We start from the raw sequence: 23,535 nt of genomic DNA on the forward strand, positions 1-23,535 counted from the left end.
ATGCTCAAGAGAACATAAAAAAGTGATTGACTAACCAGAATAGTTACTTTAGTGTGAACATGAGACACTAGTGTCTCGCCCTACTGTATGCAGATTATGGTCTGTCCTTTGCCAGTGTCCTATAGGTCTTGTGTTCTCTGCTGGGAAATTGAAAGGATACTAAACAAGGCATGAGTAGATCAACATTGGCTAGGCAAGGAAGTTTTTCTTGCCACCAGCTCTTGTCAAAATGACTCGGGCAGTTCCCAGACCTCCATCTTCGTTGCCCATAATCTGGGATAGTACCTCTTTGCAAGAAAGGAATGGAGCTGTCTTCCCATCATAGCTTCATTGTTCTGGCTAGAATGATTGGGAGTGAGGCGGGAAGGATTTGCTGGCTTTTTTATATGCATGTATGGTGCATAGGAATGGTTGCCTTGCTCTTTAATATAATAATAAAAAGATTCTGCAGATAGTTTATGTAAGTTCCTTAGGAAAATATTAAATCGAAACAGCTTGAAAAGCCTCTGGTGGTAATTCTTTGATGTACTAAAGTTGCAAATGGTGTGGAAGTACAGAATAATGGGAATCTGACTTCATTTGCTGTCATTGTAGCTACATGAAAGAGCATAAGACGCTTGCTGATTAAGGTTTACTCAGCTGTGACATTAACTTCTGGCCATTACCACAGAGCTCAAATGATACTGTCCCAATTTATTTGGGGTTTGTTTTATTTTGACATGGTAGATTGATTCAATAATTTTTAGTGGGTAATCAGCCCAAACCTGCTTAATTTAAAAACAGGAATTAAAATCCCAGTGCTGAATGACTATGGGTTATTGCTTTATGATAGCAATGAAAAGCAAGATTTTCCATTGGGGGACACTAAGTGCTGTTGGTAAAGTAGCAATAGGGTGGCCACATGTCCTCCTTTACAGCAGAGAGTGATCTATTTGAAGAACCATGAGAAGCAGAATCCTTGAAGTTGCCCATCAGCACTACCTAGCCTGCAAGTAGGCACTCAGTTCATCTGGTTGCAGTCTTCCCCACTAAGGCGTGAGGGATTGTATTCCTATCAAATGTATTTTGGGGATTTCATACAGGGATATTCTCTCTCTCTCTCTCTCTCTCTCTCTCTCTCTCTCTCTCTCTCTCTCTCTCTGGAATGGCACCATAACTAGCAATATGGGTACTTCTCAACATGCATCATGGAACAGTGCCAGCTACAGGTTTTGGAAGCCCTTAGGCAAGATATTCTCAGTGGACCTCTCCCTAAGTGGATCCACCTCCTCTTTACTACTGTCACAACTATTCATTCACTTGCCTTCTCCCTCTGCACCCAAAACTCACAATTGCCTAGAGTGGAAGATACTGGAGGGCAGGTAAATAAGCAGTAAGAGCAAAGAGGTGGAAACAGAGGGCCAGGAGGCTCCAAGGGCCAGTAGCTACTGGGTTGTGGACCTCATGAAACTGCCCAACAATGCTGAGTTTTGACTCTGGCCCTATTTACAAGATGTACTTGCCTTGTATTAGTTGAGAATGGCCTGTCCCAGGGATGGGGAATCTGTGGCCCTCTAGATGTTATTGGACTGCAACTCCCATCATCCTGGACCACTGCTTTATGCTAACTTGGGTAGATGGAAGTTGTAATCCAACAGCATCTAGAGGGCACAGGCTTCCTGTCTCTTGACCTATACACAAGTAAATCAGCAAAATGTATGGAAGTGGCAGCTAACAAAGGGGAGGACTCCTGGATCTCTTTGTGTGTTGAGCTGAAGCTTGACTCAGCCTGGTTTCTGTGTCAGAATACTGTGAGTTTAATGTAAAGTTAAAGAGCTCCATAATAAAACTGTGAGTGCTCATGGGATAATAGCTGTTTATTGTGCAGTTTGGAAATGTACTTGTTACCATCTGCAGCTGTAGTTCTTGCCATTTTATTTTACAACTGCTTGGGTTACTGGGTCTCATATGCAGAACAGAGCATGTTTCTGTAAAAGTGGTTCAGTAGATAATAACTAGGTATTTTGCATTTTTACAGTTTTCTTTACATAATTTCTGTTTCTGTGTTTCCCTTTAGAGGCTTTAGCCTCTGCCCCAGCAAGTGTTCTATCTGTTTTATCCACTGTATGCACATTCAGGGTGGTTGGGAGGGAACAGACAGTGCTACTTATTACTTACTTGTATGAATGCTTCTGGAGACACAGGGTATTAATTAAGTTTTGGAAGCCCAGGCCCATAATCAGAATGGAATATTGAAAATGAGGGCTTAGCAGATCCATCCAGAATTTTTACCTTGTGTGATAAGGATCTCCCTTTTATATTCATCTTCCATTTGGGCTTTCTTCTCCTTGTCCTCCTCAAAAGCAGAGAAGCATTCCTTTTTAGATAAGGTTATTCTGACCACCAAGTAAGTTGAGTCCTTCCTGTCATACATGTGGGTCTTTTTCTCCCCTTTCCAGAAAGAAATTTACCAATGAAATTAATTGGTGAATCAGTAACTGATGGTGGGAATTTTAGCTTCAACTGGCTGTGCTAGTATACAAAGTATACACTAGCCAATTTACTACCTAGGAGGCAGAATTAGTGTATTTTAAAGGTGCTAGACAGCATTTTAGCACCAGAGCTGCAATGTGGGCTAATGCATTGCCTAGTATTTGAAAGTATAGCTTTTTAGATGAAAATGAATATGGGTTGGATGGCTCATTGCTGTAACCATGAAACCCGGACTTTCATATTATTATTTTTGTTACAGTTTGTCACTCTGTGCCACCATCTAACAAGTAACACTGACTGGTGTTACATGCTAATGGATTGCAGCCCCCTAAGGGCTTAGTTGTATTGGAAAGGTGGGAAAAGGCAGATAAGGTACACTTTTACATTAAAGCATTTGTACATCAGAGGTCACGAAACCTCTTGTTCTGCTCAAGGCTTCTGTGAACATTGAGAGTCCCAGTCTTTCAGCAGAGTAATGAATGGCACTTGCTGACTAGTTATGTACCCCCACGCCTCATCCGCAAAGGTTAGTGCTCCTCAACATAATGTGCCAAATATCTACAGAGTCTGAGAGTGCTTTCTCCCCAGTTGATTTGTAAATTCACGTTTCCTTGTAGAGATTATTTTAAGGTATGCACTAGAGGTGTCCTGTAGAGCTTGTTCTCTAAGGGGTTGATGTGCTGTATGTGGGGGCAGAGAGTCTGAGATAAGGAGTTGAAAGAGTGGTCTGGCTAAACACAAGCATGCCTCAGGGTAGTACCTACCTTAAATGACTTGGGATCAGTTTATGTGAAATACTGCCATGGAGGCTGATCAAGGGCCAACCATTAAGTCTTTGATTTATAGTTTAGATTTCTTCCATTATGGAACCCAAAATGGCATACATGTGATTCCCAGGAGGTCACTCATCCAGGCCCAGACCTGCTTAGCTTCAGCAAAGTGTAGGCTGCACCCTAGAACATCAGGAGCACAACACACATAGCCTCCTCAGTGGTAACCCCACTCTTATGGAATGCCTTAATATTAAGACATTAAACAACTACAGTGCAAACAAATGCTATTGGCAACTTGCAAATCAGAGTTTAACATTTAACAGCCTCCCCTCAGATGCAACACAAGATGAAAGGTGGATTCCTTTTGGATGTTATAGTCGGAAAGGTGCGGCCATCTTCCAGCTGGCTCCCTTTCTTATTGTTTTAAACAAGCGTTAAAGATTTGGATGTTTCAGTCTGCTTTTAATTGAATAGTGGTCCTGGTCTGTACTTTATGAATTATAACTGTTGCTAGTTTCTTTTTTTTGGGGGGGGGGTCTTGTATTGAAATAGGATTGTTTTGTGCAGGTCTTTCTGGTTAGTTATATTTTATATTTTTATTGTATTACGGCTTTTACATGTAAGCCATTTTGAGAAGGTTTTTGCCTTGAAAGGAGGTATAAAGCAATTCAAATATATAAGTAAATAAATAATACCCAAGGAACAGCACATGGCATAGTGCCAGGGCCCAGCAGGGAGAGAAGAAGTGTTAGACTGGGAGGCTGAAGTGGCTGCTCTCACCCCCAGTATGGTTTTGGGCCCCATCCCAGATAGCTTCCCCTCCCATACTTCAGGGCATTTAGGAGAAAAAAGATGGCAGCTACCACAGTTGTCTGGCCTTGCATTTCTATCAGTGCTGAGCCCTTAAAAGAAAAAAAGCTGTACTAGGCACATCAGTTTTGCCATGTGTTCCTGTCTTGCCTCTTGCTTCCCTGGGTGGATGATAGAGAAGAGTGTGTGAGCAGGAGTAGAAACTACTGTACAAAAATGAAATTCACATTCATTGTTTCACTCTCTTTTGTCTCTGGCCCCACCCAGCGCTGGTTCCCTACCCCTGCTTTAAATAGATGGGCAGGATTTCCAGGTTTTAATGACAACCCTAGTCTGACAACCTAGGTTCATTGCCCACAGCACAATCATAGACCGAGAGAAGTGTCAGGCTAGGAGGCTTCAGTGGCCACTAGCAATGGAAAGATCTGTCAGTTTTAGTCCTCTCAAGTTTCTTATTTTTCCAATTCTAAATTCAGTTCTCCACATTTCTGCAGCCCTGGGCTCTTACTGGGAGGAAGGGCAGGATATAAATAAATAAATGTGTGGTTAAAAAAAATCCTCATGAAACTTCTCCAACCTTTTAGTGCACATTTCTCCTAATAAACACATTTTTGTAAGCAATTTCTCATCATATAATGCATTTTTGTATGTTATTTTCACTCATGCATTCATTTTTATGCACACTTTACCCAAACGTGTAAACATTGTTTGCTTGGCAAACTCTATCGCAAAATTCAAAAAAGGTGTGAACTTGGTTCTCAAATTGTTTCAGAAATTGCAGATTTGACAGATTCATCTTGAATCAAATTTCTTGCCCAGCCTTTGTGGCCACCATCTTTCCCCACAATATCTCTAGGGCTCATATCAGTGAACTGGGTGTGCCTACTTCAAAAAGAGCTTACATTTTGTTCATTCAGTATCATCATACTTATCCAGAGTGAAATGTCATAGGCACCTTTTTGTGTGTCTTCCTACTTCCTACTTATGTCCAGTGCTATCCATGCACTCTTGAGATGCACCCATGAGACTGTCCTGAATACCACAAAAACATTTTTCTTCCTCCCTGAGATAGTTTGTCTTTAATTCTGTGGTGTCTGCCCCTTTTGGAATTTCTAGAATATGGTCTCACCCATTCACCATACACATATTTCTCACAGGCCTGATTTTCCAATCATTTATTTTGCTGGAAATTTATTAGAGTTCTACTTTATATCTGACTGGTAATATTCACAACTAAGTTGTCAGGAAGTGATAGTGTTATTAATAATCTATATAGAGCACTTTGAATGTGTCAAGCACTTTAGAGTCATCATCTCATTCATCACTGAGGCAACTCCTTGAGATAAATATTAACATTTTTCGAAAGGTGAACTGAAGCCACTAATGATTTGCCTAAGGCAACCCAATGGCCCATAGCTGAGCTAAGATATTAATCCTGGCTTTCCAGATCCAATCCCTTTCATTTTATAACTTGCAGATTATTCTTTAGAGTGGCTATGTCCCACTGACTCAGAAACAAATCTTATGCTACCTGTAGAGAAAAAAGTATTGAGGAGAAACTTGAACTTACACATCCTTCCATATTAACAAAATGACATGGCTAATAAGGCCAGTTTCAATTCCTTACCCTAATATGGTCCTTTCCACTGGGTAAACAACAGCAGGCACATGATATAGTGTTTGCAAATAATGCCAAGGCAGAATTTGTGTCCTGTTTGCAATTTATTCAGTCATGATTATTCATATTACAGTGTTTGAAATAAGCTCATTTGACCTGCAATATTTAATATTTGTAGTCAAGATTTATCTAGTATATAAAAGCACCAGTCACAACAGAAGTGCAATGACATAAATCAAATATCTTTGCTAACCAGATTGCTTCAGTTTTGGAGTGCAGATGGAGAACAATAATTTTTTTGTCTTTCAGAAATATACCGCTTGCCATTTGCACTTCGATGGTTATTGTCACAGTTGGCTATGTGTTAACCAATGTAGCCTATTTTACAACTCTTAGCCCTGAGGATCTGGTCACCTCCAAGGCAGTGGCAGTGGTAAGTCATAGTAGAATATATAATGCAAGTGAGTAAAGATTTCAAATTAATTTCCTTGACCATGGTGGAAAATGGAATTTATTGGATACATTCCTTAAAATTGCGGAATGGGAGAAGAATTTAAACATTTCTACCTGTAAAGTTGATTCATGTTTTCCTCTCTTTTGGCAGACTTTTGCTGAACGTTTGCTGGGACATTTTTCCTTGGCTGTCCCAATTTTTGTTGCACTCTCTTGCTTTGGATCTATGAATGGTGGTATCTTTGCTGTCTCCAGGTAAGTCAACATAATAATAAATGTGGGTGAGGGTAAAGCAATAAATCAAGATTTAGCATGTACACTAGATGTATTTTTCCAAAGGGGACAAATCAATGAATACGAACTATATATATATATATATATATATATATATATATATATATATATATATATATATATATATATATATATATTACTTATTATTTGATTTATATCCCACCCTTTCCCCAGCAGGAGCCCAGGGTGGCAACAATAGCATTAGTACTATTAATAATTAGCACTAATAATAGCATTAGTGTGCAGGGGATTTTGCACATTTTATCTCCTTGACTTTGATATCACTAATCACAATTCAGTGATGAAATGAACAGAGGCAGGGCAACAATACAACTATGATCTTGGACATTTACCATAGAACTTCATTTCAACTGAGCTTAAAGAGACGTTTCTGGTAATTCTTCTTACTCACTGTAATATGCCAGTGATTCTAGTTTAGCTTAAATGAGAGAAAATAAAACTGAAATGGTGCTCAACAGTACCTGTTTTTGAAGACTGGCTGAAGACAGAAATATTCCGGCCAGTTTTCTGGGCTTCTGAATTTGTTTTCTCAAATTCTTTAAAATCAGAACTTCTGATGCATGCTTTACATAGTAACAAATAGTATTTCTGAGGATAACTTTGAATGTGCTCTACATCTCTGGTGAGTTGCTTCCATTCATCTTGGTAATGAGTGTCTTTAAAAGCTGTCCAAATTTATTTTCCCACCAGGATGTTCTATGTCGCATCCCGCGAGGGTCACCTTCCGGAAATTCTGTCTATGATTCATGTTCGCAAGCACACTCCTCTACCAGCTGTCATTGTTTTGGTAATTCATACAAACAAATGTCCCTATAGAAGGCTGCACAGTATGAATCTGCATTGGAGGATTCAAATGCAACTTAAATATTTGTTGAATCTCAGTTATTTATTTCTGTTTCACAGGTTGACTGTGTATGAGGGGTGGAAAGTAATAACAGAGGTGATCTATTCTAGAGACGCCTCCTTTTGACTCTATGTTAGTTGCATTTAACACTCTCAGGCTGGCACCTAAATCACACCTCATTACATTTTATTTGAAGGTTGAAAGAGAGTGATTAGCTGAGCTCCTCTCAATGGAATGAATCTTCCTATATAGAGATGTGAAGTAATAAAATTCTACATAAAAACTGTACAAAAGTGTACTGTCTAGGAAGACCCTGAAGTCACATTATAGATAGTATCTTGCAGAGAAAATGCAAACAACAGTAACAGATAAATGGGTACTCACTCCCAGGGCAATGATTTCAGATTATAAAATAATGTTTGTTTTCTGATTTCTTCCATATTTTTTCCAATGCTATACTCCTTAGCATGCCCAAATAAACTTGTTTAGGATTGGGTCATATGTCTCCTCTGGTCCTGCTGAAGTAAAATGTCACGTGTATTTTTACAATACAATTCACATGCAGTTTACATGGTTGTAATTCACTTTTATCAGAAAAACATCTTCACCATTGGAGCAACAGTTAATGGTGCTACTTTCCAAATTTGTATATATTTGCATATAATTTGAATATATGTGCATTTCATGTTTTTAACTGACTGAAAATGCTGGATACAGAGGAATCATACTTACGTATGGCTATGAGAATCAGAATTGCACACAGTGTCTGCAAAGAGAGATCTATATAATACTCAGTGTGCACAAAAGAGCTCTTTTTAAACTGCACACACAAATGCATTCATTGTGGGGGGGGTTGAGTGAAATTAAGAAATAAATCACTCCCCACATCTGCAATCACTTGTGATGATTAGTCTGAAATCAGGTCTTGCATGTTTGCTCATGGACTAATAAGAGTCAGTTAACACTATTTCACCAGTGCCCCTTTGCAAGCTTCAAATGTTGCAGATGAATAAAATATCAGTGCTAACTTACTCTATTCTACCCTCTCAAAGATCAGGCAAATATTATTTGCTTCCTGTGGCTCGACCACCCTTTTCTGAATCTTTTGCGTTGCACTGTCTTCCAGTTGTGTTCCAAAGGTGTAGCTGTTTAAGAGCAATGGAAGCACAATAAGATCTGTCTGTCTGTCTGTCTGTCTCTCTCTTATCTAATCTAATCTAATCTGGGAGGAACAACAATTGGGACAAAATAACACACTTTTCTTTTTAATATATTTTGCAGCACCCTCTGACTATGATCATGCTCTTCTCCAGTGATCTCTACAGCCTCTTGAACTTCCTCAGTTTTGCCAGATGGCTTTTTATAGGACTGGCAGTTGCTGGCATGATTTATCTCCGATACAAACGCCCTGAGATGCCTCGTCCATTCAAGGTGACTTCAGTAATATGACTGTTCTACATAAATACATGATTTTGATTTCCTTGTAATGACAAACTTTATTTTGTAGTAACACACTTACTCCCATGCAAACTTGCCCATTTACTAAGATCATCTTCTGAGTTTCTTCAGAGGTTAAGTGGGTGGCTACCAGGAAAAACGCTATTGGAGAGGTGATGCCCCAGTTAAGGAATGCCTTCCCCAAAAAGTTTAATTTGGCACCAACCAGGACCGGTGCAAGTGATTGCACCAACTGAGTCACCACTGCTGCTGTGTTCACCATTTCTCCTCTTCATCTCTCACCACCCCTCCTCATCTTCTTTCACTGGCAGTGATCCTCCCACTTTACTCCTCCCTGACGACTTCTGTTTTTTCTCCACAGGATTTATATTCCTGCTGCTTTAGCAGCACTAGTGCCAGTGAGGCCACCCACTTCCACCTCCTCCCTCTCCTTGCTCTAAGGGGGGCAAACAGGGTCCTTCCTCAGAGTGAAGCTTTCTGGGGGGACTGTCATCCTCCCCCCCATTTTAGGCATAGTTTTTTGCTGTTGCAGAATGCTGCAGTGGTGGCACAGGCAATCTCACAGCCACTCTACCCAGAATGGTTTGCTTGGAGGACAGATCCCCTTGGTCCTTCCTAGAGTGAGACAGAGGGGGAGGCAGAGAGCCTTGCCAGGTGGCAGCTGGGCCATCTAGGCCAGCAAAGACAAGCAGTCAGCTAGGAGGGGCACCAATCTGTGTCCCTCTACACCTGCTTCATGAGGCAATTGCCTCAGCTTACCAAATGGTAGCCCGTGCTGCTAGTCTACAATCTGTCCAGCACCAATTTAAAACTGCCTTATTCTCCTAAGCACTTGGTGGATAATTGTTTTATGATGTTATGTTGTTTGCTGTTACTATTTTTTTCCTAATTACAAATTGGCTCTTTTGGTAGTTTATTTGGGTTTAATTGGTTCTGTGGTTGTGACAAGTGTAAGCAAAGCATTACTATTGGAAACTGAAGCTGTTAATCTAAACCTTGCAGCTTTTTCTTCATTTTAAAATCACCTCAGATAATGTAAATCAGTTGTGATGACAAAAGTACAGACTTTTCCAAGTATATGATGGTTGCATAATGCCATCAGCCATCACTATCCATGTCCGAAATGATATTTAATTTGGCAGTCTCCTGCCAGGTTATTTATTGTACTTGGGAAAGAAAGTCAATATGTACTTAATAGTTGTAAAAGGCAGCCCATAACCTAGGAAGCTTGTTTGATTGTAAAATTGATTCTAATGGGCAGTTATAAAAGACACCATCTTTACTGCAGCTGCTCCTGTCTTCTACTTCAGAAGAGGACTGAGAAAGGTACTTGGTACTAGAAAATGCATTTACAAGTCTTCCAATTTAAAGATTGTGTATAGCAATGTAGTGTTTGTTTGAGTGGGTAATTAAGCAGCTGTTGGGATGCCTATTGCATAAAAGTGCCTTTAATTTGCTTTCTTTAGCTACTTGCATTTTGACTGTCTGTCCTGAACACCTGTATTTCTGCAAGACATGTAGTGTGCCCCTGTGTTTTATCTGATTTACATTTCATGGAACATTAAATACCAGTGTCATTCAATAGTCAAGGTCAGGGTACTGCAATAATGTATTTTGGTGTGTGTTCCAGGTGCCGCTCTTTATTCCTGCTCTGTTTTCTTTCACCTGCCTCTTCATGGTTGCACTATCACTTTATGCTGACCCTGTCAATACTGGCATTGGTTTTGCAATTACGCTGACTGGTGTCCCTGCCTATTACCTCTTTATCATATGGGACAAGAAGCCAAGGTGGTTTAGACATCTCTTAGGTGAGTGAACGCCAATGGGAAATAATTCAATTTTTGTGTCTTTTTCTTTGAACCACAGAACAACTCTGCCAACTGCAGGTTTTTTTAATTTTGGGGTTTTGTATCTACTATTTTCATTGGCACAGTAAGGTATCTCCTTTGTTATTTTGATGTATACATGGTACAGTTTGTTGAAATAAATACCATCTTATTAGGAAGTTATCCTGTACCAGTAGAATGCAATACTTATAACTTATATTTTTTTAAAACAAAATCTATTTCCAATTATTGAATCTTCCCTGGAATTGCCCAGTGTAGGATATATCTAAGTGAAGCAATGGCACCAAGTTCCATGCCCAAGCAGTAAATGATATTGAACTAGTATTTGACTGTAAAAAATTTATTTACATATAATGTGATCATATGCTTGGAACGATTTGGCATATTTCCCCCCTTATAGCCTACATTGACCCAATCTTTTCCTATCATTGTCCTAAGTATTGATATCTAACATTTTGATTGTGTTTTGTCCATGTGCCCCTGTAAAGCGAATACAATGAATGTCTGATCAATGTTCATAATTTGCTAGGACATGTCAACAGAAGCTAATATATCCTTGGTTAGTACTAAATAGCACAAGAAATTTGTGCAAATTATTCCTAAAGGCACATTCAGGCTTGATTTATGGCCCAAGTCCAGGATTCTTAGTGCTAAAGATACTTCACTCTGGACCTTATCTCATACCTCTTCCTCTTCCTTTTACTGAAAAAAAAAATCAAGCTCGTAGTGCTGATCAGCCTCAACCAACAAATACTTTTAAAAGTGTGGTTTTCTATACCCAGTCTTGTGCATATCTGGCTATTCCAAAATCCCTCAAAGGTTTCAGCACTACCCCTCATTTATTTTGCATGTGTAGCAATACTTTTGTGAGACACAAGATGGTTATTTTTAAAAAAGAAAAACATGCCATGTTCTCAAAATTAAAGGGTAACCCAATAATCACAGAAGGAAGAAGTATGTGCTGTCAGCAAAGTGACAAGGTGCAAAACTCTTGGAACATGCTGCAGAAGGACAAAGAGGAACCAGCCAGTAAAAAGATAACATCTAAAACTGCAGTGACTTGGGATTTTGACTTTGATTTTTTTGATGTTTTTTAGAAAATGTATAAACTTCTTGATCAAAACTTTCTTCAAGTGGTGCATAAACATTTTATTTATTTATTTATTATTTGATTTATATCCCACCCTTCCTCCCGGCAGCAGCCCAGGGCGACATAAACATAAAAAATACATAACACCATCATTATTAAAAAGAAATATAAAATCAATAAAACGTTTTTAACAAATATAGGTAACAAACAGAGCAATCCAACTCAAGGGAAGCTGGCTTAAGTGGTGCCGGTGCAAGAGAAGCTGGCGTAAAGTTCTGCCGCATCCCATTGCCATTCAGGAACCTCTGGGTTGGCTGAACACCAGCTAAGCCGGGAGCTGCACACAGGGAGCAGGAAGTAAAAGCCAGCTCTCCCAAATACCCCTACTGGGGAGTAAACCCTACATTGACTTCTATTGTATTTATTTTCTTAGACCGAGCTTTTTCCTGGCATAACTTTTGCCTGAATTGGAACCTGTAGGAGCGCTCCGAACATGAGCTGGATGTGGCCTAAGTCCCCTCCCCTCACACACCCCTGGAATGTCCCTATTTCAGGGCTTATGCCATCTTACACTGGCTTCACTTATGCCAATCTCGGCTGCGCTGGCTGAGCCCTGGCTGATCCGGGCTGAGGGACTTACACCACCATAGCCCAGCTGAGCCAGAACCCAGCTGGGTCAGCTGGAGATCTGCCGCATCCAACTCCCCTTAGCTCAGCATAAATGTGAGTTGGATTGTGCCCTAAGGATTGTATCCATTGCTAGTTCTACTCAGAGTAGATCCATTGAAATTAATGGCTATAACTAACATAGGTCTATTAATTTCAGTGGGTCTGCTCTGGGTAGGACTTAGTTGAATACAACCCCATGTGTCTGAATAGGCTTGCTGAAATAGAACGTTTTTCAGCAGGCGTCTAAAACAATACAGTGAAGGCACTGGTCTAATCTCAATAGGCAGGGAGTTCCAAAGCAGGTGTTATTTTGTCATATTGATCATTCTGATTTTTTGTATAAGTGGTATTTTCCCCACTGTTCATTCATTGTTTATAAATTGCTTTTCTTTTCTGGTGGAAATCTAAAGTGGTTAACATTAACAAAAGGGGGGAAACCTCTCACTATTAATGCAAAATATTACAGTCATGTGACAAAACATGGTTGTATATCAAAAAATACAAAACTAAAAACACAACAAAATCTTATCAAAATAGTGTCAACAGCTATGTAGAAAATCAAGACCACAAGAATGAATTCAATAATGATTCCAATTGACAATAAAATTAATCTCAATTAACAAGTAGTCTTATAAATATATAAAAATTGCAAAACAAATTATTTCTGGTGTTACTTGCACTATACATGTAAAACAGTATCATACCACTTTAAAAAGTCATTGCTTTCCCAAAGAATCCTGGGATCTGAAGGTTGTTAAGGGTGCTGTTGTTAGGAGACCCCTGTTCCCCTCAGAGGGGAACACTCAGTCCTGAGAGTGGTTTAACAATCAATTCCTCTTCCCAGGAAACTCTGGGAAAAACCTCTGTGAGGAAACCTAGCAACTCTCAGCACACCTAACAAACTACAATTCCCAGGATTCATTAGGGGAAGCCATAACTGTTTAGAGTTGTATGATACTGCTTTAAAAGTGTAATGCAGATGAGGCCACTGTTTTTTAAAGCCAATAACATGGCTTTGAAAAGCATCACCACAATAATTCACACAATAAAACAATTTCACTAATAATCAATGAAAGCAAGCAACAACAAAACAATAAAGATGGTGTAGCTTCAACATGAATATATAAATAATAATAGGCAACACAAAACAAAAAGGGGTGGCAAGGAATAGGGCAAGTATTATAAAAAGTGTCAGCCACAATTTCCCAAAAGCAATTTACAAACAAACAAAAATCTATACCTGGTTCATGATTCTGCCTCACCCAGAATCAATTTAGGGTGGAATCCACCTGGTAGATATGCTGGGCTTGAGGGGCTTCAGGATGTGGCAGAGCTGTGATGCAGGAGTAAGGGTGTTGGTGCCACTGGGCTTCCCCGGCAGAAGTCCCCTTCCTGGGCACAGCTGGGACCCAGATAGCTCAGCTGAGACCAATGCAAGTAGAGCAGGTGGAAGGCCCAAAAAAGGGCCTTTTTGGGGGTGGAACTGAGGGGAGGGTGACTTCTGCTGCATCCTGAGCCCCTTTGGCTTGGTCTTGCAGCCTTCTGTCCTGGCAGCTGATATCTGGGAAAAGGGATGATGGAAGGAAACATGCATTTCGCTTCCTTCTGCTATACCCTTATGGCACAGTCAGCATCCTCCCCTCTCAGTGGCGCCCAAACAGAGGTTGACTATGGTGCCCCCTTCTGTCTTTGCTGGCACTGGCTCCTAAGAGTTGGATTGTGCCTTTAGCCATCCCTATAGTGAAAACACAGTGAAAATTTGCTTTTGAAGTCTATGTACTGGTATAATAGAATCTATTATTAAGTTGGGAGGGTTCCCAAAATTTGACTCATCAAAAATGAACTTCTCAGCCTCTCTGCTTACTATGCTACTTCAAGGCCTACTAGATCTTTCACAATTAACTAATTACGTAAAAGCAGACCAAGAATCAAGTGCGTATGAGGTAGAGAATTCTGCTTGTACAGTAGGGCCTCGCTTATACGGTGGGTTCTGTTCCGGACCCCCGCCGTAAAGCGGAAATCACCATAAGGCGGAACCCCATTGACTTTAATGGGGCACGTCGCGGGAAAATGCCGCAAAAGCAGCAAAATCAGCTTTTAAAGAGGGGAGGAAAGCCGCCGCGTTAGCAGAATGCCGGGAAGCAGGGCCCTACTGTAACTAAAGAGATATACAGAGCAAAATAATTCTCAACAAAATCAGCTTTAGAATTTGTGATATAATTTTATTCTACAGAGCAAATTCAAAAATAAGAATCTGTCTCCTTTACCATTTTCAGTAACCATGATAAAATTAGGTACTAGTAGCTATCATAGCTCCATAGCTCATTTGCACAGCTTTTCTTGAAAGCATTGGTATGAATACAAGGAATTTAAAATAAAAATGCAAGTTGTATTCTGTAGGAATTCTTCCGGCAATTAAAACTGATGTCTAGCAATTTATTTTTCTCGGCCTGGGAATAAGGCAATGGAAGAGATATCTTTCACTTAATTCCCAAAGCTTTTGAATCATAGTTTTATAAATCTTTGTGGCCACAGGATGCCAGTATTGAACCATTTTTCTCAAGCAGAAAGAAAGCATTCCCTTCAAGGTGGTTATTGGAGAGATCTGAGTTTTGCTTACTGTGACAATGCAGCTGATTCTTTGAGGCCTACAAAAATTACTGTTTTGTTTGGCAGGAAAAAACAAATACCTGTACATGATACAGACGTGCATTGCGAACCCAGCTTACATAATATTAACAGACATGACTCAGTGGGTTAAACAGCTTGTTAATTTGGTCGTTATGATTCCCTTAAGAACACTATGTTGATAAATATACTAGTACTGGCAGCCTAGGAGTGACTGTTTCGTTAAAGAGGCACTTATAGGTAGGAAGATAACACTCTGTAAGGTTCATGGACTATTTATTCATATTGAGAGTGCTATATTACAGTAGTCCTGTATCAGTTTTTTCCAGTTTATCAACAGTATTTTTGTGCCCCAGGCTTTGCACTCAGACGTTCTTGATTGGTTTTGTAATTTATACATTTAAAATCCTTCTGGAAAACAGGATTTAAAATGTATGCATTTCAAATCCTGCTGGGGGAGGAGTGGGGAAAAGGTTAGGTACCCCTCTTGCTTGCCACCAGAAATGGCTTTTCCATGCTTAGGGGCAAGGGACATCAGATGAGTTTAACAATGATAAGGGATTATTGTGTAGATATAAAGATATGGAGGACACACTGAAAGCTCCATTACATTATAAACCTGTTGGAATATTAGTCTATTCCACTGTAGATGCTTACTGTTGGGATATCTCTAGTTTGCTTAAATATTTTGTCCTTTTTAACTGAAATATCATTGTTACTGTTTGTTTAAGTATGCATTGCTTTGTTAAATATATTGTTTTACTGAGCAAAAATACATGTTAAATAAAATGGACCACAAGGCTTTTGCTACAAACATTTGCATCAAAAGATATTTGGCTGGATATTCAATTTGTCTTTCTAGATTTCATGTCTCTGAAGGTCTAAGCTACTGAATATGAATTATTTTTCTGTCTCGTAGTGACTGAACAGAGGAACATAGGAAGCTGCCTTATACTGAATCAGACCATTGGTCCATGTAGCCCAATATTGTCTACTCTGACTGGTAGCGGGTCTCCAGGATTCCAGACAGGAATGAACCAGCCTGACTGCGCTTTAATCGGCTAAACCAAACCATGACTTAGCATGAACATGTGGGCTCCCAGAGAGGAGATTATGATCACTTTGGTCCTCCTCTGGTCTTGCTGTTGCTATGAGCTAAGCCACAGTTTGGATTGCCATATTGTCTGGACCTGGACTCATGGTTTGATTAGCTCCAGCCAAAATGTGAGCTGTACCCAAGTTTTAGCCATAGAACAAACCTTGCCTACAGTTCATGATTTGACTGGAGTAAAATAAACCATAGCTTAGCTCACAAGCACAGAAGAACCACAGTTTCCTCTCTGGGAGCCCATATACTTGTACATTCATGCTACACCAAGGTTTGGCTTAGCATTACGTTCAAACTGGGCCTAAGTTAGTTTACACTGGGTTCCACTGAAATTGATGGGGCAAGTAAATCATAACTTAAATGCCACTGATTTCAATGGGAACTGAAATTCAACTAATATAGACTGCAATCCTAGTCTCAACTACCTTAGCAATAAACCCCATTAAATTCACTAGGACATTTCTGAGTAGACATGGTTAGGGCTATCCTGTTAGGCTAGATTCAACTGAGTAATTTGCATGTTGCATTATTCTTCTAAAAGGCCCTTTCATAGAACCTTTCAAAACCTTTCCTATATTTTTGCCCTTTATAGACAAGACAACGTCAACATTGCAAATTATCTTGGAAGTTGTTCCAGCAGAAGGGAGTCCAAGATCATGATCTTCTATAGCTGGAAGAAGTGGTGTGACCAAGCATCCAGCTTCTTCATCAGTTGAGGAAAAGTGTTTTTTTACCTTCCTAGGCAACTTGGAGAAATAATGGACTGTAGTTGGAACTGTTTTATCGCGTCAATAATTTTATATGTGGTATCTGGTACTATAGACATAGGAAACAGTCTTGAAAGGAGCAGCTACAAAACCTTTGTAGGACAAAGTGCATGTTCTTTTATGAGAATAGAGTCAATGTGATCTGATATTCCCTTTTATCATACAAGGGAAGGGATCCATTTTTTAACATTGATTATTTGTACTGTAATATAAATGAACATTTGTTTTAAAAATGTTCAAGAGAGGTAAAAATAATAGAAGAGATGAAGTTTGTATTCTGTGTATTGGGTCTGAAGAAAGACAGGAGTAAAAAATGTGGTTCGATGCAACATTCCTTTTTAATATCACACCTTCTTGTTTCATTGAGAACACTACCACGTACAAAAATATGTACACTCCATTTACCTTCTTAGTTCTTGGTGATATGGATGGCAATACTGATCCTTTATATCAGGGGTAGCTACTGTGGTGCCCTCCATACATTGTGGGGCTACAACACTTATCGTCCTTGACCATCTACCATGTTTGCTTTGGCAGATGGGAACTGGAGTTCAGCAATATTGGGAGCGCCCCACTTTGCCTACCCCTACTTTAGATGAACACAGCAATGGAGTTACAGAGAGGCACTCTCTGTATGAACTACGCTGACACAATTACAGCAGCATCCCGTGTGAAGTCACTTGGGCAAGTTGCTGCACTGTACTGTCTCTCGGTTGCAAATCAACATTAATTCATTATTTCAGATACACTGGATTGTGCTGATGCAACTGAATTATTGGTGACACTTTATTTCTTTTTGGTGACTGAATAGCCTTTAGGGAATTGGAGTTTATTGTCTCCAAACTTGTCCTCAGCCACCCTAGCAGAACAGCAACATTTCTGCTGTTGTTTTGTTGCAGCAGTCCTTCTGCCTGATATTGCACACTTAATTAAGCTCATGGGCCATAAAGGAGGTTAGCATTTTCCCAATGTTTGTGGTAAAGCAACTTAATAACAAAATATTTAGTCTGCTTTCTTTTTGCATATGGAATATTTTCCAATCCTACCAATATATTTCAAATATGGCAGCTACCAGACTTTTGGTTATTTTCGTTCTAGGAATTTGGGGATTATGGCCAGAAGCTACAGAACCATGTAACAAATTATGTGCACCTAAGAAGGCTTTGGACTACTGTTTACTCAGGGGAGTAAAAAGTAGTTTGTGAGATGTTACATGGCTTTACTTTGCATTGAAAAAGAGGCATAAGAACAAAAACCAAATCCACAACCCACTAGGTGTATGCAACCCTTTGTGTTTGTTTATGTACCTTTGCCCTATCCCATATCTTATAAGCTTTAATCAAAGTATGTCTACTGGAATCCAGAATAAATCTCTGCCACAAAAGTCCAACATTTCCTATCTTTCTTTTACAAAAATATTGAGATATGAATATTCATTTTGAATATCATATGTTCTTTGCATTAGTTTGAAGTTTGCATTTAGTTTGAAGCAGCGGCAATGTCTGACTAAAACCTCTGTTGCATGATAAAGCTTGCTAAATAAATAACTGTTATTTTCAAGTTAACACTTAAGATTACTATATGTGAAAGAAATGGGGAAACTAGAGGGAAAGAAAGCATATTTAATAGGAGAAACTGCAAGTAAACTGGCTCGAGGAGGAAGAGTTTGAGAAAGAGTTTCTTTTCAATATCCATACAGTTCAACTATTTAAATATAGTCCAAGCTAGGATTTATGTTAAGAACAGGAAAGTAGCCAATGAAGTTCCAGTGGAAAGCCCACGAGCAGAGCAGAGCACAACAGCACTCTCCCAACTCATGTTTCACAGCAAGTGGGATTCATAGGCATTCAGCCTGTGATACTAGTGGTCGACTAGCTCCGCTGATAGCCTCATCCTCCGTGAATTTGTCTAATCCCCCTTTAAAGCCATCCTAGCTCATGGCCATCACATCACTACAACTTATGGTAGCAAATTCCATGCGCGCTGTGTGAAGAACTACTTCCTTCCTCCTTTTGCCAGAAACTTATGACTATAAACAAGATGACCAATTCAGGACAACAGGTTACACTTGCCTCATTTCTGCTTGTTATCATTAGGCAGCTACCAGGGTAGCAAGCGTTATCATTGATGTTGCTTATGCTGACAGCATTCTGTTGAGTTTCTTTTTGTTGTGTTCCAAAGTTCCTTGTTTGTTTGCTTTTGCATTTGTAAGCATAACATTAAGAAAAACTGTTATAGACATCACTTTTTAATAGGATTAGTGGTACCCTCACAGGCTCTGTGTCCTTAAGAGAAATTGCGTCCTTCATTAATTGTGCAACTGCACATTCTGTACACAACGAATAATTTGTAAAGTAATAGTGTGTCTTTTAGAAAAGGACACAGGAGACTTATTATTCCAATTAATAATTCCATTGCATGAATATTTACAATCATAATAATACAGAGCCATATTAATGAAGTACCCACTGTAAGATAAAACAAGGGGAGTAGATTGCAAAGAAATGTATAGCTATACAAAGCCCAGAGCATAAACTACATTGCACATATACAACAAATCCTAACACTTGGATAGTGCTAAGCAGGGTGCTAGAGACTGACAAATCGGAATTTGGTGCTAGAGATTGGAGTTCTAAGTCTCTAACTGCATGTGATGGCAACACAAACCATATATTAGAACAGCCTTCACCACCCTGGTCATTGGACTACAGTTCCAATCAGCACCAGTGAACACAGCCTTGATGGCTATGACTGATGGGAGTTGAAGTCCAAAACATCTGGAGGGTACCAGGTTGGTGAAGGCTATCTTAGAGTATGGGTTGTGCCACAGCCAAAATGGGGTTTGAATGAGGTAATTCAAGGTGGAGACATGGTGAGTGGAAGAAGTTCCTCCAACCACCATTTTTGTCTCCAGTTGACCAACCCTGTTTCTTCCAGCTGGGCTTACTATCAGTCTCATAGCCTTGCCTGAAGACATGGTTGGTGGGGTTGTTAGGAGTAAAATGGCAGGCAAGACAAGGATTTAGTACTCATGTCCCACTTGCCATTTGTCTGCTTTAAATCACTCCCTCCTTTACAATTGTGTGGCAGACTCGCAGGTCTGCCACCATCACATTTACTTAGGGACTGAGTATCTGTACAGCCCTAAGTAAATGCCTGCATGCAGGACTGTAGCAAGAGAGATCCACACCAAGAGTTTAGAACCCAGTCTGCTGAAGAAGGGTGGGAAGAACTAATGCTGCAAAGTTCTGTCCATCTCCATTTACCATCTGCCTATTGATTCTCTGGTGCCTTATACAGTGCGTACATGTTGGTCAAGAGTGCAATTAGAATCATGTTCTGCTATAACTGCTGAAGCCATCTCACTTTCATGTGTCACCAACAGTGAGTAATGGAGTATACTCTGGTTTTGTTTTTACAGGTATAATGCAGTGAGAAATGGTAAGAGGTGACAGGTATCTGTAAAGTTGCAGCAAACTCTGTCTAAATCTTTTTCTTTTCAAAAAGCCATATAAAACATTGCTGCAAAAATACAAAGGCTGATTAAGATTCCGTAATTCAAAGTTCAAAACTATAAACATTGGCCAGTAGTATTATTAACTACATATACATTATTAATAGACATTTGTAGTGCAATCCTATGCATATCCATTCAAAAGTAAATCTCATTGAGTTCAATGAGACTTATTCACAGGGAAATGTTATAGGATTGCAACTCTAGTATAGATAAGGATTGAATGCAGACTTAGTCATGCTTGAAATCAATGTAACCTGATAGTCATAACTGACCTATTGATTTCAATGAATCTGCTCTAAACATGGCTAAGTTGGGATCCAACCCACAGTATTAGGAACATAGGAAGCTGCCTTAGACCAACTGTATGACTCATTATATCTCAGTAGTGGTGCATGTGGTGGGATGAAACCACAGAGCTGTCCTCTTGACACAAATGTCACCGCTACTTACCTGGATGGGGCTGGGGTGGGAAGCAGCGAGGACAGGACCATGTGGTTGCATTGGCAGGAGCACTGGATTGGTCTCAAACTGTAACCTCACAGCCTGGCCCTATCCCATCTCAGTGTGCAGCAGTGACGGTGGTGTTGGAATGGTGGTTCCCCAGTTCTGCACATGAGTCACTACTGGTCCATCTAGCACAGTATTGTTGACCCTGTAAGGCAGTGGCTCTCCTGGATTTCCCACCCCTACTTGGAGATGCCAGAGACTGAATCTGAGACCTTCTGCATGCAAAGCAGTTCTATCACTGAGCTACAACCTTTCCTTGTAGAATGACATAAGCTACAGATCAGGTTACATTTTAATCCAAAAGGCATTTGAGTAGAAGTAAATTCTGCTGATTTTAATGGAATGCACATCAACAAAACGGTGGTTAGGTTCAGAACCTTAATTTTGGAGAGGTATTTGCACTAGAGTATGTTTTTAAATTTGTTTTATATTGTATGTTTTTAAAATGTGTTGTAAGTCATCGAGAAACCTCTGGGTATGAGGCAAACAACAAAATAAATAAATAAATAAATATGCACACCCAACATTGTTTCCATGCCTGTCCATTCCAATGTTTGTTGCATAGGAATTGTGTGTTGATTACATGAAATCATTTGTCTAGCATGGCATAAAATTAATTCAAATACTATTTCTGTTTAACTTCTGCATGTCTACATTCATAATATTCTTGCATGCAACAAAACTTCTGACTGTGCAGCTGAAGATACAATTCTAGATACATTACACAAAGTGTATATACAGGACAGATTGAATTAAGCAATGTTTTTCTAACACTAACAGGGAAAAAAAGAAAAGGAGATTCCATGCTATTTAATGTAATTATATAGAAATACTTTATTTTTATACAACAGAGGTTTTAGCTGTTTGTACTCTGATTTGGGCTCATCAAGTGATTTTTTTTTTAGTATTGTAAATTCTTATTCAGAAGCCACCACAATCCATAATCTAGTTAAATCAGAGTATTTGTGCCTTAAACTGATACAGTACCATTGCTCTTAGTGGGGATGAAATGAAGTACTTTCTTTTTGATCAAGTTATGGTTTGACTGTACAGTATTGGCATATGGCAGAGCCCACGTTCTTTGAAATCTGAGAGCTCAACTCAAGAAATCAAATTGGTTGAAGACAGGGTTGTCTTCAGGATCAGCCCAAGATATTTTGCTGACTGAGACAGGCAAGCAAATGGTCCCCACCAACTGCACCCCCAGTAAAGGTGCATTCTTATTTTGGCAATTAACAGTGTAATCCAACTTACAGGTAGATGGCGGGAGGGGTGGCGGCGGCAGCGGAGGACCTGGCGGGAAGCTCTGTGGCATCCACTTGCTGCTTGGGAGCTGCCAGCCTGGCTGAAAGCAGGCTCCATTGGGAGCCGTGTGTGGGAGCCGGATGGAAAGAGCTGGCTCCCAAGAATAGGCCTACTGGGGAGTATGCTCTCCCTGTAGACCACCACTGTAATTTACTCTGCCAGCCTTTTTGCCGGTGGAATTCTTGTGTGGATTGGAACCCAGGGAAGCACTCAGAGGGGGAATTGGATCTTGCGTAAGTCTACCCCCATGGCTGTTCCCTGTCATGCCCCCACAACACACAGTTTTCAGGGCTTCCACTGTATCTGCTGGGCTGGCCATCCCCTGCAGACACCTGGCGGCTCCAGCAGGGTCCTGGTGGCGGTGTGGCTCAGCTAGGACAGGGTTTCTGCTGGCAGAGCCTGGCAGCACTGGGAGCCTGCCAGCTCAGCCGGGGATCTGCCTCATCCAACTCCCCCCAGTCCAATGCAAAATCAAGTTGAATTGTACCGTAAGGCAGAAACTCCCACCAGTATCTTTTCCCCTCTTTAGCAATGAAATACACTAATGATAAAATAACCACAATTTGCTATCCATTCATGACACTTCAAATGGGCTACCTCACTCTGCCAAATGGTAGGGAAGCCCTGGTTATTCTTATTACCTTTCCTGTTAATGTCACAAAGATAATAAGAGAACATTCAACTTGCCTTTGTACTCTCAAGTCTCTTTTTGTATTTGTAGTGCCCTGCATTTGACAACCTCAGAGTGGAGCTAACATCTGTACAGATTTGCCTGCAAAATGACTGCAATACTATATCAAGAAAACATGGGAAGCCACCTCAACAAACTCCCTGTCTGATGGGGGAAGCTAACCAGTTTTGTAAAGAATAGTCAGTTTGAAACTAATTTTCTTTGAAGAAATGAAGCTTGATCTCTAAAGAGGAATGTAATACCCTAATTAATCAGGATCTTACCATTTATAACAAATGCATCTGAAGATAATTGGACATACTGTTAGGTGCTACTAGAGACCTTGTTTTGCTTAATATTGAGAACCTGAGATAGCCTCCTCAGATTTAAAGAAGCAGTTGGGCAGTAGTCAAGATGGAATTTCCTTGATGTATTGCAGATCCACACAAAACATTTAAAGCACATCCAACTTTCATTTAAAGTGCATGACTTCCCCTAAAGAATCCTGGGAAGTGTAGTTTCCCTCCTCACAGTTATAGTTCCCACCACCCTTAACAAACTACAGTTCCCATGATTCTGTGGTGGGATTAATGTGCTTCAAATGTGTGTTGAATGTGTTTTAAATGCATGGTGTGGATCCGCCCATTGTGCTGCTGTCCTTTATTACTATTTGGGTGGATTTCA

The 23,535-nt window shown here is 40.0% G+C and overlaps 1 protein-coding gene across 3 annotated transcripts in view; it reads left to right on the forward strand.

Annotated features, from left to right (window-relative positions):
* SLC7A11 (solute carrier family 7 member 11) overlaps positions 1-18,242 on the forward strand; it is an 87,567-nt gene extending 69,325 nt beyond the window's left edge. For all 3 annotated transcript variants that reach the window (XM_061584983.1, XM_061584984.1, XM_061584985.1), the window contains 6 exons: positions 5,983-6,106; positions 6,278-6,381; positions 7,132-7,228; positions 8,567-8,716; positions 10,374-10,551; positions 16,678-18,242. In XM_061584983.1, coding sequence (XP_061440967.1) covers positions 5,983-6,106; positions 6,278-6,381; positions 7,132-7,228; positions 8,567-8,716; positions 10,374-10,551; positions 16,678-16,745 — 721 coding nt within the window. In that variant the 3' untranslated portion in view covers positions 16,746-18,242. The remainder of the gene's footprint in view (positions 1-5,982; positions 6,107-6,277; positions 6,382-7,131; positions 7,229-8,566; positions 8,717-10,373; positions 10,552-16,677) is intronic.
* Positions 18,243-23,535: the final 5,293 nt, after the last annotated feature.

This window comes from Rhineura floridana, chromosome 9 (genome assembly GCF_030035675.1).
Source record: "Rhineura floridana isolate rRhiFlo1 chromosome 9, rRhiFlo1.hap2, whole genome shotgun sequence".
Lineage (NCBI taxonomy): Eukaryota > Metazoa > Chordata > Lepidosauria > Squamata > Rhineuridae > Rhineura > Rhineura floridana.